The sequence below is a fragment of the Cibotium barometz genome, chromosome 6 (genome assembly GCF_041138505.1).
Source record: "Cibotium barometz isolate CiBa-2024 chromosome 6, ASM4113850v1, whole genome shotgun sequence".
Classification (NCBI taxonomy): domain Eukaryota; kingdom Viridiplantae; phylum Streptophyta; class Polypodiopsida; order Cyatheales; family Cibotiaceae; genus Cibotium; species Cibotium barometz.
In genome coordinates, this window is record NC_141051.1 from 20,979,461 (window position 1) to 20,998,207 (window position 18,747).

Sequence of the window (18,747 nt, forward strand, 5' to 3'; positions counted from 1 at the left end):
CTTCGCCTTGCCTAGTGATGGGCTCCTCACCAGCTTCCTGCAGCACTTCCTTGACCATCTGTTGGTAATGCAGGCAGCCCCCTCCTCATCACCGCCACACTGGAACTTCTCATGCTTGAGCTCAACTTCAGGCAGACTTCTCCGAGGCACAATCTGTAGAACTACTTCTTCGCCAAGAGCTCACCTCTACTCAGCAGCAGCTCTCCCAGGCCCAGGCTACAGAGCACAAGCTCTGCGAGCAGCTCTCCCAGGCTCTCACTTCTAAGTCCCAGATTCACAGCGAGCACACTGCGCTTCAACAACAGTGGATTCCCAGGACTACCTCTCCTCCCTGGAGGCCGACTTGATAGATCTTCCTGCTCTACGCGATCAGGCATCCCAACTCCAGACCATCCGAGAGACTCTTCAGTTCGCATTCGGCTTCACCCCTCCTTCCACCCCAGTACCACCCCCCAGCTCCATTTCGTGGCTGCCCTCAACCGGCACCTAATCCTCTTATATTTTCCGCCATTTCTCCATCATTGTACATACCCATAGCATTTTAGGATTTCTTTTTCACACTCGACTACTTCAGTTTAGTCTCAGTTTTTTTTTTCCTGCCGTTCTATATATTTCCAACCTGTCATGCTTCTCTCCATGCTTCACCGAGGATGGTGAAGTGTTTGGTGGTGGGCGGCCTGTAGCTGGCCTCCTGCCTGGCGTTGGTGGGCATCCACTCTTTGGGAGGCATCCACTTAGGCGCAGATGTCCACTTCTTTGGCGGACGTCCACTTCACTTTTGCAGTGTCTGCTCCCATCGTGCCGCTTCTACCGTGCGCATCTTCTCACCTCATTTACAGCTACACTTCCTCACCTTCATTCACAGCAGCTCACTTTCATTCACGGCTACACTAGCTCACCTTCATTCACGGCTACACTAGCTCACCTTCATTCACGGCAGTGGTGCTAGCAGTGCACCTACTGCCTACTTGCATCATTTGTATATAGGTGACTCCAAGAGTACCAAAGGATATTATCTTGTTAGTGGAATACTCTCTTTTTCAGAATACAGCATTGTCGTGTTCTCTCATTGTTGTGTCTATGTGCTTCTGGTTATCTACTTGTTTGTTATGTCATGAAGTGTTAAGGATTAAGTGGCATCATGGTGCAATCTGTTTCTCGGGCAGCATGCTAGATAGTGTTCCAATGGAGTGTGTGTGTAATGGAGAAGGCGGTCTTCCTGGCTGAGTGGCAACTCCTGAGGCATACTGCCTCGTGACACAGACGTCACACCGAGTGTATGGGCAGGCCAGCCTGCTACACCAAACAGTAGATACATATGCGATCCAATAATCTAAACCCCCTATTTTCCTACACACTGAACAGCATTCCCCTCTGTAACCATAAGCGTGCCCATCACCACCACCAAAAAGTGTTAAGGAGAAAATAAGACAGTGCAGCAACACTTAGAATAACAGGATTCATCTTGGGTGAAGGGGAGAGAGAAAACCAGCCATTGAACTGGGTCAAACAGGATTCATCTTGGTTAATTCTGTGTTAGATTCCGTCTTGGATGGAAAGAGCTGAACTAGGAAGCTGACTAATTCGAACTTGATGCGGCCAGTTTTAATGCTTGTTGTGAAAAGGCTACAACTATGCGTTATGTATTTATTGGGACAAGGAAAGAAAGATAATATTGAACTTGATCCCAGGCCATGGTCTAAACACTCACACGTTGCTTTAAACAATGACTTTTTGGAACAAACAACAAATAGAGCCTGATAAGTTCAAGGTTTGCACTGAAACACAAAAAAGAGATGGCCCCAAAGATATATTTTAGATTATGTAAGTTTATGTACGCATTCATGGTTATGGAAAAGGGAACCAAGTAAAAGTTGCAATTTGAGGGGTTAAACACAAAGACACAAAGATCTGCTTATAACCTTTGCTTTGCTGATAGATTTTAGAGCATAGTGCTCTTTTGTTTTTCTGCAATAAACAAGGTTCACTTTTCCAAATAGACCTGCAACACAAGGTTCCCTACATAAGTGCTATTTACAGTTTTGAAATCAAACCTTTTTGATTGGTTGTATCAGAGTTCTTTTTGTGCAAGCTTGATAAACTGCATGCTTACACACTACATGCATTTTTTGACCAAGAAACTTGTTTAGAAGATCGGGCTTCTTGTCACTTATGGTCTGGACCCGTGAAGCTCGCATGAGATGGCTTAACGATGGATTGGAGTATCCATGCAAGGCATTCGCATGTTAACCCCTTAATTTCCCAAGACTACTGCCCATCCAAAAATCCTCTTCCTAGCAACACCATCTATCTATGTGTTTCAATATTCATATAGCCTGAGAGTTATTATTGCTTGGGTTGATAAATTCCATGGGTTTACTAAGATAAGGGAGGTATCCACCAAAGCATTTGAATTCTTCATCACAGAGAGTAGGGGACACAATCCCAAAGCTAGCATTATTTCCCAAGTTTAGCAAAGTATATCATAGGCAGCATCTTTTAGTATAAATTGTAAGGGAAGACCTTGAGAGATTGTCGGGTAAGCCTTGCAGAAGTGATTAAATTAAAAGCATTGACCACAAAGAAAATGGAAATAGAACATTCTTCCACACATACATGAGCATCGGGTCCCAACCGCCAGGATGGGTCCCCTGCTTGCGGAGTATTTGCTTTACGAGTGCATAATTCTTTTACTACCAATTGAATAAAAAACTGAGGGTAGCTCATATGAGCAGCTCATACGACCATCCAGCATCAATCTACGCAAAAGATGCCAACTGTCCATTGCTCAAAATAATGAACTAGGCTCCTTTTATAACAATCCCTTTTGATGTTTTTTTCACTTATGGGTAATAATAACCATAAGCCTATGTTACTTTTTGGGTCTATATTTATCGGAATCAAGTGAGACAGGACTCAAACTGATCCTCTTTCATGTGATCCCACATGACTTCCAATGTATTGGTGCACTCTGTTTCTCATAAGTTACATAAAATGTCTGGTGACGGAGACAGAAGTGGAGCTATTATCAATCAACTTCCCCATCACACTGTGTTATCCCAACTTCCAGAAGGAATGTCAATATTTTCTCTCAGCACTGTTAATTGTTTAGGTAAGGTGACCAAAATGGCACCATTGCTAGTGGCCAAGGTAGTTGGCATTGCAATAGTCATTGATAACAGCTGAAAACCCTAAGGAGGTAGTGAATTACCCCACTGCCTTCGATCGGCTTATCTCAAGAGCGTCTCATGTGTGCATGCACACGGGCTTCATTAGAAACAATGCCCGCATTGACATTAGGGACCTGCAGTGACATCAAGTCATGTGGCACAACCTCCCTTCTTACTCTTACACACCCTATGCTTCTTCTTTTTCTACTGGCAAGGTGGAATAATACAGGTGCCATAACGTTACAGGTAATGGCAAAAATACATGCACATACCAACTCATTTAGATCCCCTGTAGCCTGTACGACCCATCAGATCTTTAAGGACTGCCCCATCAGTTTCCAATGGCAATGATGTGGGCCATCATCACACAGATAATGTTCTTGAGTGTGCTACTTTTCCCTGCCTTGATACCTTCTTTGATAGAATGTAGAGCTCTCTTAAAAGATTTTTAAATTCTTGAAAAAAATAACTCTCCAAAAAGCATTTGAACTTTCAGGTTAACACAACTACCTGTACCCAGTAGATCAACAATTTCCATGTTAACACAATTACCTGTACCCAGTAGACCAACAATTTCCAAATCCTCAAAACAAACAGTTTTCACTATCCCTTTCTTCTCATTCTCCCTTTTGCGTTCCTCATTTAGCTCTTCAAGGGACCCAAAATTTGCCTCAAATACAGCTCTGTCAAGATACAGCATCTCGGCTCCTGCATCACATAAAGAGTTAGTTTAGGTCATGTAATAATCGAAAGAATGACATATACAAATGGTTCTAGAAGATTGCATGTTTATTTAATGTGTAATCTATCAGTAAAAGATGTATTATGATATGTAACTTTATGAGATTAACAGTCAAAGAACACATACTCCCACACACAATAATACATACATACATACATACATATATACAAATATACATAAATACATCCATACAAATATACATACATACAAATATACATACATACATACATACATACATATATACAAATATATATATAGATATATCATAGTTACTAGGAAACGGGAAAGGGGGAACGTTTTGAACCCCCGAAATGCGAACAGGGACGGGAATGGGAACGGGTGAATGCCACGTCAGCAAACAAAACTAATGGAATTCTGAAAAATGTCATTTTAAATGATGAATTTTAAGTAGGATAGGCTAAAACTTTGTAAATTTATGCTATGTATGCATAGTTGAGTGGAAACAATAGATGAAAAATATTTTTAAAAAAAATACATTTTGCCCTTTTTTAAAAGGTTTTTGGGCTTGTTACCAAAGGGAATATTTCAGAACGTCTCTTCCTTGTAGTAGGGGAACATTTTGGAACGTTCCCCCATGTTTCGGAACATCCATGATTAGGGAACGTCGTTCCCTAGTAACTATGATATATATATGTATGTATGTGTACACACACACACACACTTTTTTTTTTAGTGGAATCATGATTATATTAGATTTACAAGATGACTATCCAAAGTAGATAGTCCCAAAGTACATCAACTGAAGATGTCAATATAAGACATATATACATCATGATCTATTTGGTCAACCTGCATGCAATCGAAGAAAGATTGATGCAGGGAGTACCGAAAAAAAGAAAAAGCAGAAAAAACCGCATCATCGAAAACTGCATGGTTGCGAACTTTCCATAGTACACACTTTTTTTTTTTTGTGGAATCATTTGTATATTAGATTTACAAGATGACTATCCAAAGTAGATAGTCTCAAAGTACATCAACTGATACATCATGATCTATTTGGTCAACCTGCATGCAATCGAAGAAAGATTGATGCAGGGAGTACCGAAAGAAAGAAAAAGCAGAAAAAGCCGCATCACCGAAAACTCCATGGTTGCGAACTTTCCATAGTGTCCATAAAGCCCAGTAGCGCACCCATGAGAAGAAAAGAGTGAATTCTGGTCTGGGCAAATGAAGACCAAATAGCTAGAAAAACTTTCCAAATTTCATATTTGGAAATCTAGCCCGCAGAAGCTGGATGATAGGAAGAAAAAACTGACGAGAAGAAGGACAGTTCCAGAAAATATGAATGACTGTCTCTCTGGAAGCAGAGCATCTATGGCAAGTGGATGAGGATATATGTCTGTGTGCCAGAAACTGTCCTGAGGAAGCTTTTGTCGAAGAGGAAGCTTCGAATGCCAAAGAGATCGCAATCATCTTTTCCACCACAAAGACGACCGATGCATATGCCAGAAGAGATTTGCCCGTTCAGAAACCCAAGGCAATGGCAACAAATGTTTATACAGACCAGCAACTGTAATATCAGATAGCCTCAAGGGATGGCATGAAGAATCAAAAGAGGAGATAGTCCAATCCTGTAGGCGATCTCGAATTTCCAACAGTGGAATCGGCAAAAAAGGCTGAAGCATCTGAATTATATCATGCCAAAGACGACGATAGTGAGGTCCCAAGCCATAATGTGCAGCAGCCTGTGGAAAAGAAAGAGGGGAGCCATCAGGATGGACGACATCTCCCACAGAGGTAACACCCTTTGAGTGGAGAAAATATGAACGCCGGGGTTCTTGCACCGCCAGGGGAACTGAAAATGCTTTGGACCAATGGATGCTCTCAGCGCGGAGAGAGTTGCCTTGTAAGGAATCACGACCATTCCATTTTAAATTTGAAAGGACAAGCTTCCAATCAGCAAGTAAGCCAGAAATGAGAGGACAGCCCTTAATTTTGCCAGTAATGTAACCAAGAATAAATTCCCAATGAGTAGGTTGCCAATGGCCAAAAGCCGAAGTCGTCAGATGAAGTAATAAATGACGGATCATCGCTGTCCAAGGCTGAGTGCCTTCCAGAAATTGAAGCATCAGTTTACCTCTGTGGGCAAGAATATGCACCTGTAAATTAAGGATATTCAAGCCTCCATGCATTTTAGGGGTACACAAACGATTTGCCGAAAGCAAACGTACACTCTTTTTCCCCTGCTTCGATCTCCAGAATATCTCCAAGATGGTGGACATAAATAATTTCAGCTCCCCCTGAGAAAACCTGATGAGAGGAAGGTAGAACTGAATATAGGCAACCAAGATGGATTGGAGAATCCGTAAACGAACATGCAAAGGCCATGTTGCAAGTTTCCAGTATTCCAACTTTTTCTTGAGCTTTGCCAAGACCCAATCTGTTTGTTGACGGCGAGTGACTCTCCATCCCAAAGGACATCCCAAATGCCGAATCAAATGAGTGGAGTGAACTATTTCCCCTGGCCATAGCAAATTATGCCACTGTTTTGAATGCAAAGGCAGCAATTTAGATTTCTGAAAATTGATTTGTAGGCCAGCCGCAAGCGCAAACAAAGAAAGAGCCTGCATCAAAGTAGAGAGATCCTGAAGTGTATTGCGAGGAAGAAAAAAAGAATCGTCAGCATAAGCTTGAGCAACCAACTGACGTCTATTCTGAATGTCCAATCCATGAAGACTGCCAGTATCAACCAAATGATCCATATAAAGAAGCATGGGATGCGTTGCTATAGCATACAAAAGAGCACTTAAAGGGCATCCCTGCCTAACTGAACGATGCAAAGTCCATGATTCTGAGAGATCTCCTGACAATATACAAGCCGCCTGACTATCAGCATAAAGCCAGTAAATGATATTCTGCATTTTTTCTCCAAATCCCAGAGCACGCATGGTTTCTTGAATGAACCCCCATTTAATAGTATCAAAAGCCTTAGCAATATCCACTTGCAATAATAAGACATCCTGCTGCGTGTATTTGGCATATTCAATGCTGATATAAGCATTTGCAATGTTATCTGTAATGTGCCTGCGAGGAATAAATCCATACTGTGCAGAATGAAGTCCATCATTCAAGTAACCCTTAATGCGATCAACAACCATTTTACTGATAATCTTGTATATCACCGGCATAAGGGTAATTGGTCTCCAGTCTGCCAAAGACTGACATAAGTGTTTTTTAGGCAACAGCTTCACTAATCCTTTTTTCCAGGAAGCTGGCATTTGCCTTGTCTCCCAGGCAATGTTTACCATACGCAGCAAAGGTAATTTGAGGGTGTCCCAATATGCAAGAAAAAATTCAACTGTAAGGCCATCCCATCCTGGAGCTTTCCATCGGTCACAAGACCTGATTGCATCAGACAGTTCTTGTTCAAAGAATTTTGTTTCTAGTTGTTGCGCTTGAGTAGCAGAAAGAATGGGGGATACATGCTGTAATAACTTATGACGTGCATCATACACTTCCATGGCGTGAGAATCATCCTCATCAAATTGAGAGGAGAAATGGGCAACACAAATCGCAGCCAATTGTGCTCGGGTGGAGGTCCATGTGTCATCTGAAATTAAAGTGCGACATATAGATGCAGCTTGTTTTCTGGAATGTAAACTCTTGAAATTTTTTTTGGAAGAGTAGCCTTTGTCCAAAAGCGCCTGTTGTCGTGCCCGTATCTCCCATTTGACAAGCTTTCGATGATCATTTACCTGAATACAGTGACGAGCTTGACATAAAGAAGTGGCTTCAGCCAAAGTTAGAGAGCGAAGATGACTAAGCTCAATTAACGATTGGCATGTTTGCTTAGCATAAGCAACAGTCTGTCTCCAACCTTTCAGATACTGTTTACCATAATCACGGATGACTGATTGCATGCGAGCAATAAAAGCTGTCCATGCATAATCCAAGTCAATGAAAGATTGAGGAAAGAGTGGCTGACAGGCCTCAAGTATCAGTGCTTTGAATGCATCATGCTCCAAGTAACTATTATTGATGATAAGCAACCTTCGAAGTGGCAATCTGTCATCGGGCATGTCATGCAGATGAACTCTGAGCCATAAGGGTACATGATCTGAATATGTAAATGTATAATCTAGCCACAATTTGGTTGTGAGAGTATCATAATGATACGGATCAAGCTGATACCATCGATCCAATCGAGCTTTGTAAGTGGATTGAGCATTATGTTGGAAGGTATACCCAGGTATCAGAGGCTGAGATTCTTTCCAAATATCAATCAGATTAAGCGTTGCTACAAAATCTGCCCACGAAGACCTCTCAGTAGCAAGCATATGTGTACGACCGGATGTATTATCACCAGGTTGAGGGGCATTATTGAAATCTCCACATATGAACGCTTTCTGTCTCCAAGGGTACAATTTCATTTGTTGCCATATCTGTCCTCTAGCTTGAGAGGATTGAGGTGCATATATCGATGCAAATTCAAATATTTCATCTTGAATAAAGCACTGCATAGCCATCCATCTGCCTTGGAAGTCATTAAATGCCATGACTGGCTGCAAATGATGTTTCACAAGAAAAAGTACACCCGAAAAGGCATGGTGGCTTGCATAAAAAATATCATAACCAGCATAATGGCCTTGCTGTCCAGCATAGTGATGTTGATTGTGTTCCTGAAGAGCAACGATATCTGGCTGCATATGCTTCAAATATTCCCAAACCATCTTCCACTTTTTAGGGTCACACAAACCCTGTACATTGAGAGTCAAAACTGTGATATATGACATCATATTTATAGTGTATGTACAGCATGAACCAAAAAGTAGCTCAAGCTTGCATTTCCTCCACAGGGTCTGCACCTCGATCAGAAGGAGGAATATCTATGAGACGGGTGGCTAGCAAGCTAGCAGCCACTTCTTCTGGAAACAGAGTACGACCTGCAGTTACAGTAGCCCAAGTGATGCCAATTCCAGAATTTTCTTCCGGGGTATGCCCACTGGAGGAGGCTCCATTCCAAGTTCTAGAAGGTAAAGGACGCCTGGGGATAATTGTCCTGCGTGGTGGCTGAGAGGTTTCTTGAAGTATCTTTTCTTTTCCTTTTGGTGAAGAAGTAGAGGGACTAGCCACAGCTACATTCATATCAGAAGAGACTGGCACTTTGCCTTTTTCTTGAGGCATAACAGGAGTCTTCATACTTTTGTTTTTAATCCCTGAAGGACCAGGAGTGTCCTTATTTTGCATTGGGATGGGCAAGGCATCAGGCGGCATCTTATGGAGGACCAGAGGGCATTGAGATGCCATATGTCCAAACTTTTTGCACTCAAAGCATGCACCTGCAAAAAGACCCCATTTGAGTCTGAAAAAAGCACTCCCCATGGAAACGTTATTTATGGTAACAGCATAAGGGAGTGGGCTGATCTGTGTCCCATAAAATACAGAATCGATTTGAGTTGCCATTTGGTCTAGGAGGGCATACAACCTTTCCTAGAGATGCTGCAATTTTAGGTAACAAGGAGGCCAAACACTGGGGGAAGTCCACCACTTCTACCCAAACAGGACAGCGATGCTTAATCAAAGCCTGATAGTCTCTGGTGGGGGACCATGGCAATACATGAACCATCTGTTGTCCATAGAAGAGAGGGGAGTGCTCTAAAAGCGTTTGTTTATGGTGCTCATCTACCATAATAACCTCAAAGAAACCTCTTGCCACATAGTGGACTTTGCGAACAAAACAACCACCCAATGTCCGTGTTAACCAATTCCCGACATCAGCAGCAACAGGCATCCTACCTGGAAAAAAGATAATCACAACATGCTTTGCATATTCTCGAATGGGATCTATGATTTCATCCACATCCACTGCAAGCCCCACCATAGGAACAGGATCTTTCCAATTCTTGCGTGTATCCTGAAATCCTTCATGCATTACCTCATAAATCAGCCCAGCCTCGGGCGTCTCATGCACAGGGTCATTCTGATCCTAAGCCTGCTTTTGTTTTTTATGAGCATAATATTTTGTAGGAGAAGCCATGATGTTCTCTCTCTCTCTCAGAGATCTCTCTCACACACACACACACACAGAGGGATGTACAGAGAAGGACAGGAGAAGCTGCAGATTACAGGGGACGCTAGACACAAGATACAGGCGCACACATCAAACGCAGAGAAAGAAGTAGAACAAGTCGATGAACGCAGCTTGGCAGGACGCAAGCACACAAACGTGCAACGATACACACACACACACACACACACACAGAGGTGAGAGCTGCAGCCAGAGGGAAAGCAAAGGAGAATCTGCTCTCTCTCAGACACGTGTGCAGGCAAGCAGGTCCCGGCGAGCAAGTCCACAGGCAAGCAGGTCCCGGCGAGCAGGTCACACAGGCGAGCAGGTCCCGGCGAGCAGGTCGACACACTCTCTCTCTCTCTCTCTCACACACACACACACACTTGCTTCTTTCCATAGTACACACACTTTTTTTTTTTGTAATCCATAGTACACACACACACACACACACACATATACATACATACATACATACACACGTATATATATATATATGTATATATATATATATGTATATATATATATATGCATATGCATATATTCACATATATACATACATACATACATACACACATATATATATATGTATGTATACATACATACATACATACATACATACATATATATATATATACATACATATATATATATATATATATATATATATATATATATATATATATATATATATATATATATATATATATATATATATATACATATACATATATATATAAATATATGCATATGCATATGCACATCCAGCATACTTAATTACGAATGTCTACATTTTACATTTGAAATTTGTTTATATTGTTAAATGGGAGCAATTAAAATATAAGGTTGTAAATTTCCTCAGTGGCGGTTTTCACACCTAGCCCCATAGTTTTCCCGTGTCCAGCTACAGTTGTTGTGAAGCGTGGCTCTGTACAGAGAAGTGCTCGCTCTCCGAAAAAAGATCCTTTGGAGTGTATAACTTGATCCTCTTTAGTTTTCCTTTGATCAGAATACTCAACGACAGCTCCTTTGCAGACGACATACAAGCGGTCTGCAGCATCTCCGGTTTTAAAGATAATGCTACCAGCTTGTAATTTCATAATGCCAAGAGAATGGGAGAGGATTTCAATCTCTTTAGTGGTAAGGTATTCCAAACAAGGTACTTTTCTTCCCAAACATAGAATAAAACACACAAACCTTGTGTTAATAGATGGATACTTGGCCTATATGTGGTCAAACTCTTACACCAGTCTACAGTTTACTTGTGATTAAGGAAGTTTAACCTACCTTTTGAATCTACTTAGCCAGTTTGAACTAAAGATAGTACCAGATAGAGAGAGGATTTAAGAAAGGATGTGAAGAGACACCTGAGCACCTTTGCATTTGAAACCTTCGTTAAATCTTCACGAATTGGTCCAACAATCTCACAAATTTTGGCTAAAGAGATGGATAGACATATAGATCCTTCCAATGTTTCAACAATAGCTGTCACCTCGTAAGGTAGAGAGGAAATGTCATCTCTCTCACAACCTGGTAGGACCTCACTTCCTAAAATACCATATGTTGTCACACAAGAACCGCTACCATGTCTGGTTACAAGAGAACATTCTTAAGTTATAAACATACAAATACAATGAGTAAGATTAGACTATTATAAAACACTTTGACAAGTGATTGGTAACTGTCAATCATATACTCTGTTTAGCAGTCAAATAGAGATTTGTAAGGGAGCATGAATGAGTTTGGGAAGGTGATGCTTGCCACGTTTTCTCATTCTTGGATCACCATTAATCACTAAGCATTAGCACCACCATTCAGTAGTGTTTAGTGGCGCTAAAGATAGAAATTTATTACCAACGGCTCAAGTTTCATAGACTATGTACCTCAAACTTTGGCGCCAGCCTTTCTCAACGCTAACAGACTGTATCCTCTCAAACACCTTCCCTAATTTTGAAGAAGTTGAACTCCTGCTACCTGATTCTTGCAAGGAGCCTATGTTTCCATGAACACTTCCTCTTGGGCTTTGTGGTGCACTGCTCAAAGAAGATCTGCCCATTAGAAAGGACCCCAATCTGCTGCCTAACCCACTTGTAGTCTTACTCGATAAAGTGTCTGTAGATATAGTGTCATCCGAACAATGATGAATCGATATATACCCACTTTGAATTACATAGATTTTCGAGCTTCTTCCTAGTATTTCACCATGTTTGATTATCTCCTCTCCTGCATATGCAAATATGACGATGAGCCAGAAATATGAGCCATTAAGCATTTCCGTACTTGATATCAATCACTATCTAATTACATTGACAAAACAATATGTCCAAGTTTGCAAATTAAGAGTTTTCCAACAAACTAACAAAAAGTAGAGAAAACACTAGAAAAAAAATCTCAATGACAAAGAATCTGCTTTTAAAATAAAAAAATCTGTGTTATACCGTTTAACTTTTTAACAATCAAGAAAATTATTCTATGTTGAAAAGAAGGGAGTACCTTGGATCCTCTTCCAACTAGAGAAGAGGGTATGGGCAGGTATCAAACAAATGGAGGAAAGAGTAAGTACATGATATGCGTGAGTGTCTATACATCTAGCCTTCCAAATCTTCTAAACAATGATCTCTCTTTTTCCCCCCGAAAAAGATCCCTCTATTAGTTAAAAACAAACATCCACCCATGCGGAACTACAACCCCACATGAAGGTAACATGCTCAAAAAAGAAGGGGCTATTCCCTCCATGGCTGGCCGGTCTCTGAGGGAGGCTACATCCTTTGGGGGCGCGGGAGGGCGTGGGAGGGGGGGCGGGCGGCGGAACCACACTGGGCCTGCAATGCCAAGTGATACCACCATCCCTGCTGGTGAGGCAAGGACCACTGCTCCAAGAACGCATGGAGGCCGTGCAACATTCATGGGTGCGGTTGGAACATAGTAACATGAAACGTTTCGTCCGTTTCGTTGTTTCGTTTTGTCTGTTTAGATGAAATGCAAAGGTTTCGAAATGGCACTTCTTATATACACATACCAAATTTATAACATAGCCAACAGAAAGATGATATTTGGATGTAGGGCTCTCTCGTCCCAAAAAACACGGAGGGTGTCACAAAAGTTTCCAAATAGATCATGGTAAAGCTATAGCTTGTTACCTTGGGGGGCCCACGGCACGCCTACATGATTGCTTAATTGGCATGACTTCTGGCCAACACTTGCCTTACAAGTCAGTTGATTACCAACAAAACTGAAAACAACAGATAATGCCCTTTCAGATTTCTGCAGAAATACAGGTGGCTTAAACGATGGTCCAAGGCAACATGTTGGGTAGGTTCGAAGGCATGAAATACACAAGCGAGACCTGAAAAACATAGGCAATGAGAGGGGAGCAGCGTGGAGAGAGAGCGATGAGGCAACGTGAAGAGAGAATAGGGCACAGCGTGGAGAGAGAGAGAGGGAGAGTGGTTGCGTGGAGAGAGAAATGAAATGATATATTAACGTCTCTAAGAGGCCATAATGGCCTAAGAGACCAAAACTGAGAGTACGTTTGAAGTTGGTGTCTCATCAAAGAGAACAACTAAATGAGACTCAAAAGTACAATAAACTGATTGTCTTACAGTTATAAGAAGAGAATTGTAAGACTCCGAGATGATACTGAGTAGAAAATACTTGAAAATACTGGAAAATGTATATCAGGTAGATCCATGTATGCTGATCAGTTGAAGTGTTGCCCTCTCCTTAGATCAAATATCTCCGCCATGGGGCTGTCTAGAATGGAGAGGTCGTAGAAGCGAGGTAGGTGCCTCCGATGCCGAGTAATAATGGCTCTGATCTGGCGATGGTGAGGATGCCGTGGTCGGGATCCTGGTGGGCGTGGCCGACGAGCACGACATAAGATGACTACTCTATCAGTGGTGACTCCTTGAGAGCGTGGTCGGTGCCCTGATGGAGGTCCGGATCTGTCCAATGGCACAACGTATCCCATGTGATAGGTGTACATCCATGTATGCCGGGCGGGTGATAAAATCATTTGGTGAGAGGTGTAGAAAATGGCTCTTGTAATGAGCCATTTTCGTGCCTAAGGGCTCAAGGGGACTACTCCATGTCCTCTGTGTGTCCACTCTGATGATATCCATCCTGATCACGCGGTTTTGCTCTTAGCGGTGAGATCCAAAAATGGACAATCCAAACTGTACTGAAAGGGTGGTAGTTCCTCTATCCGCAAACCATGTACGTCAAACCATGATCTCATCTGAGTGTACCAGCAATGAGTATCTCCATCCTCTGCCAACTGTATGGATGAGGTCAATGCCAATTGGGAGTACCTCTGCTGAGGGAGTTCCCATAGCCGCTGTAAAAAGGTAACTGCCTAGCAGCAGCTAGACTAGCTCGAGGGCATTATTAGGGAGAAATGCAGTCCTGTGAAAGTAACTCCCAAATAGACATATGACCCAACGTACTCAACCGGCTCCCCTCGGAAAGTGAACTGAGGCTTTGATCTCGTCACCAATGCCTGTGTGGTGTTAAAACACCATAACCTTGGTTTTCCCAAGGTTCACAGTCAGATCTCTATCCGCACAGAAAGCCTATAATGCATCCAGGTGTCTCTGTAATCCCTCCGGAGAGTCTGAGATTAGAATAATATCATCAGCATATAACAAGATGGGTATCAACAACCCTGCCAGGCATGCCCCTGGGCCTCCCAATTTGTCTACATAATCGGAGACCACATCAATGTACAGTCCAAAGAGGGTGGGCGATAGCAGGTATCCCTACATCACCCCTATTGTGCTGGTCACCATATCGGATAGTGCGCCTGGAGCTCGGACTCTGCCTATCATGTCACAGACTCATACAAAGCATATATCCCCCACTGCATATCCTCAGGTACCTCAATGTCATGCAATCTGTGCATAAGCATGGCACGTGGTACGGTATCGAAGGCTTTGTGGAAGTCCACAAAGCAGCAGTATATCCTTCTCTACTGTGCCCTTCCCTCTTCAATAAGTGCCTGAAGTATCAGTATGTGATCCAAGGTAGTAAATCCTCTCCTGAAGCCGGTCTGTCCATGTGCTTGATGACCATACCTCTCTGCCCAGCGGCTCAGCTCCGGCTCCAATATAGAGCCATATAGTTTGGCCAAGTAATGACCAATCATGATCGTCCTGTAATTGCCTAGTACCATGGGGTCCCCACTCTTAAAGAGTGGTACAATGATATGCTCTGTCCAGCCTGCCGGGAAACCCTCAAAAATGGCATGATTAAACACATGTACGATGAGCGGAGCCAAAGTGTCGCGCGCATATGAGAAGTGCTCTCCAACTAGCGCATCATGATGCGGTGCCTTTCCATTCTGTAACCTGTCTATCGCATCTAGCACCATTCGCATAGTAAAAAAGGTGCTGCTAGCCAGCCTAGCTCCCAGTGGAGGGGGGGTGAGGGGCTGTCCTGGTGCATCATAAAGCTCTCTAGCGTAAGTATGCCATGCCTCAGGTGCAGTAATCGGAGTACCAAGCTGTCTCTCTTGAAACATCTTCCATGCCCTCTTGCTGTCCTTCCCCAGGAAGAGTTGGTAGATCTCCTCCTCTAGCTTAGCCAGGTAGGCTCGTTTCTTCCTCCGCACAAGCCGCCGAAAGATCATCATGGCCTGTCTGTGTGTGAGTCCCAATGGCAATCTCACACTGTAGCTGTGCTCGTGTCTCATGACACTCATCATCATACCAACTGTCCCCTGGGGCAGTGTTGCGGGGGGGGGGGGGGGGGGGTGATAGAATGTGCAGCGGAAGAAGGGAAAGTGGAAACACAGGAGGGAGAGAGAGAGAGAAAGATGGAGAAAGAAAAGAAAGAAAGAAAGATATATTAACGTCTGCAAAAGGCCAAAATTGGCCTATGAGACAAACAAGTAGTACAATGATGTTCCTCTAGTCATCAAGAGGAAAATGTGGAGTGAGAATAAAATGTACAAGTATGACAACACGACCATAGGGGACTAAATGGTGGTGTACAAATGAGAGGGTGTGGATGGAGTACTAGGGCTACTAATGCATCTCTATATGCTGAAGGGGTGATACAAGTATGATATGTTATCTGCTCCTAACTCCATCCAGTCCCATAGTCTGGGTACAATATGTCATACATCCGATCTGAGGATGCCGTAAATGTCTGGAACATGCATCCTGGATCAGAGCGAAAATGTGCCAGCTGCTCCTTGACCTCCTGCTGGTGTCGAGACCGGATGGCCGCGATCTCTCTGTGGTGTAGCCGTGGTGTTTGGTAGCCGGCTAGTCTGGGTCGTCACCTAGCTCGAATCTCCTCCGCTCGCTGAGATGTCACTGCCAATGTGTGGCTGGGCTACTGGTGCCAATCTCTGGAAGAAGTCAGTCAACTGGGACTGTCTTCCTCCGCTATGATGTGCGGGTGTCTGATGTAAGATCTCCCTATGTCTTTGTAGTGCTAGTAGTAGTCTGCCTAGCTGTCTCTGGTCCGATCTCTCCCAGATCTGTCTAAGTGATGTGGTCCCTCTAAAAACCTCAGGATAGCATGCCCTGATCTCCTGCAAAGCACCACATTGGCAAACAAAATGCTCCTCTGTCTCTACACCCGTCTGGCATAATCTGCAAATGCGCTCTGCTCGAGGGATGTGTGCTGCTCTCCCAGTCTCGATCTCTAGTTGGTGTGATGAGACCCTTAGTCACCCAATGGCTACTCTGGCTCCATGTGATAAGTGGACCTCCAAGTATCGTGGTCGCTAGATGAAGCCGTCTGTGGAGGTGCTCAAGAAGTGGTCTCTGTAGTAGAGCATCTTCGTCGGGAGTGGCTGACTGGGAGATAGCCAAGTCTCCTGTATGTGGCCCTGCCAAATGTCATGTCTCATGACTCTGTTCCTCTCTGTCTGAGAGAGGCGTTTGTGTGGTGCAGCTAGGTCATAGGGTGGTAATCTGTCAATATCAATCCTGTGTGATGATATCCACTGTACCACCTGGGAGTACCATGACCAGGTATGTCCCTCCTCAGCAAGCTATCTGGATGCCTCAAAAGTAGCCCGAGATACCCGATTTAGTGGGAGCTCCCGCATCCTGTGTATGAAAGATATAGTCTGGAAACACAGGTGAGAACCTGCTCTCAATATCATCATCAAAAGGAATACATGTCCCGAGCAAGAGGGGAGAACCTCGTAAGTGACGGAGTGCAGCTAGACAAGCTAGGCAAGCAATGCAAGCAGTAAAATATGAGGGAGGCATGCCGGCTATATATACCTCTACATGAAGGCAGCCGACTAGGGATAAATACCTCCACGACTGGGGAAAATCCCAAGACCATAAAATGGGGAATAAATATGGGTAAAATATGAGTGAGGGGTGACCAGCCCCTTTGACTAACATGGTCAGTCCTAGAGGCTAAAATAGGACACCAAATAGGAAGCCAGCAAGTAGGGGATGATGTCTAACACCCCCTCTCAGCACCGGATGCTGAGCAAACTCCCAGAAGCCAGAGACGCCGTCCTCGATCAAAGATGAAAGACTGCAGAAACAAGTACCAAGAAAGCTCCACAAGCAATCTCCTCAGCAACTTAGCTACAAAAGCAACAGAACAAGCTGCCAGGTACACCGTTCCTCTGGAAGAAAACCACCATATAGGCTGCGACATGCTGGTCCAAATAATGGTTCCAAACCCAAGTGTAAGAACACTCCCCGAAGTCGAATGTCGTGTATCCAGCCTGGAGAAGGTATGAAAACCCTCATAACCAACCAAGATCAGATCCTGTATATAATCAATCCTGGGAGAAGCAAATTGCTCCTCACTGGAACCCTCAAAAGAAATAGAGTCAATCTGCTCCAACTCTGTACCAAGAGTAGCCAAATGCTGTATAAAAGCATCCTCTGAAAAGGTCGGCATTGCAAGATGTAAAGACTCTGTAGAAAATATGGGGTCCATCTGCTCAAACTCCATAACATGAGTTGCCCAATGCTGTACATAAGTACACGCCACTGAGGTGGGCATCGCAAGATGAAAGGACTCCGAATCCCCCTCTGAAAAATGATATCGTCGGACTGGTACAAGCCCAACTTGATTCTGATCCAAATCCAAAAAACTCTGGAAGTACCACTGTGCCATAGGCACGGTTAGCAACCACAGATCCAAAGCATCCCACGGGGTCCAAAAAACCATCCTCCAAAACAACAAGCCATCAGAACTGGTAGGGGGAGGGGCATCCTCAGAAGCATCACAAAGAGAGGCAGAGGTAGACTCCTCACAATGAGGAAGGGAAGCAGGAATATAAACTGCAGTGGCAACAAAGTTCTCAAAAGCATCACAGATAGCAGAAGACTGTTCCAGAAGTAGAACCAAATCCCAAGAATTAGCAACAGATTAAAGATCCATGTGAAAGGATCACACCGCAAAAGGGCAAAACACCCTCCTTGTTCTGCAAATACTACAAAGAACACGAGCTCGGACAAAATAAACTCTACTCAGGATCTCTGAAAAGATCACTGCTCTCCTCCAAATAACTGTAAACTCCTGTCAAAGAAGAATGTCTCCACAGATACAACACAGCTTCCGAAACTGATCCTCAAGTGAAGTAGCTAGAGATAGGCCCCCTCTAAGTCTAGAAAACTCCTATGGGAAGCAAAACGAAGCCAAAACACTACTATCCAGCAAAAAACAGCACTCCACCGCCAACAGAAGGCAAGGAACATGAAGAAACCGGGAAACTGTGTAGGCCAGGAACAAAACACAAGTATAGATGCTCCAAAATCAGCAAAATGCTGACTCAAATCTGAAATTCAGAATCCTCCTCAAGTACCAAACTGCCTCCAAAG

At 43.4% G+C, this 18,747-nt stretch overlaps 1 protein-coding gene across 6 annotated transcripts in view; it reads right to left on the bottom strand.

Moving 5' to 3' along the window:
* Window positions 1–18,747, bottom strand: part of LOC147637513 (uncharacterized) — a 183,833-nt gene that overhangs the window by 19,764 nt on the left and 145,322 nt on the right. For all 6 annotated transcript variants that reach the window (XR_015266050.1, XM_086799298.1, XM_086799297.1 and 3 more), the window contains 5 exons: window positions 11,824–12,163; window positions 11,308–11,529; window positions 10,818–11,107; window positions 3,723–3,878; window positions 1,923–2,002 (listed from right to left, as the gene is read on the bottom strand). Coding sequence is in view for 5 of the 6 variants with exons in the window: in XM_086799298.1 (XP_086655424.1) it covers window positions 1,923–2,002; window positions 3,723–3,878; window positions 10,818–11,107; window positions 11,308–11,529; window positions 11,824–12,163 (1,088 nt within the window). In the remaining variant the exon portion in view is untranslated. The remainder of the gene's footprint in view (window positions 1–1,922; window positions 2,003–3,722; window positions 3,879–10,817; window positions 11,108–11,307; window positions 11,530–11,823; window positions 12,164–18,747) is intronic.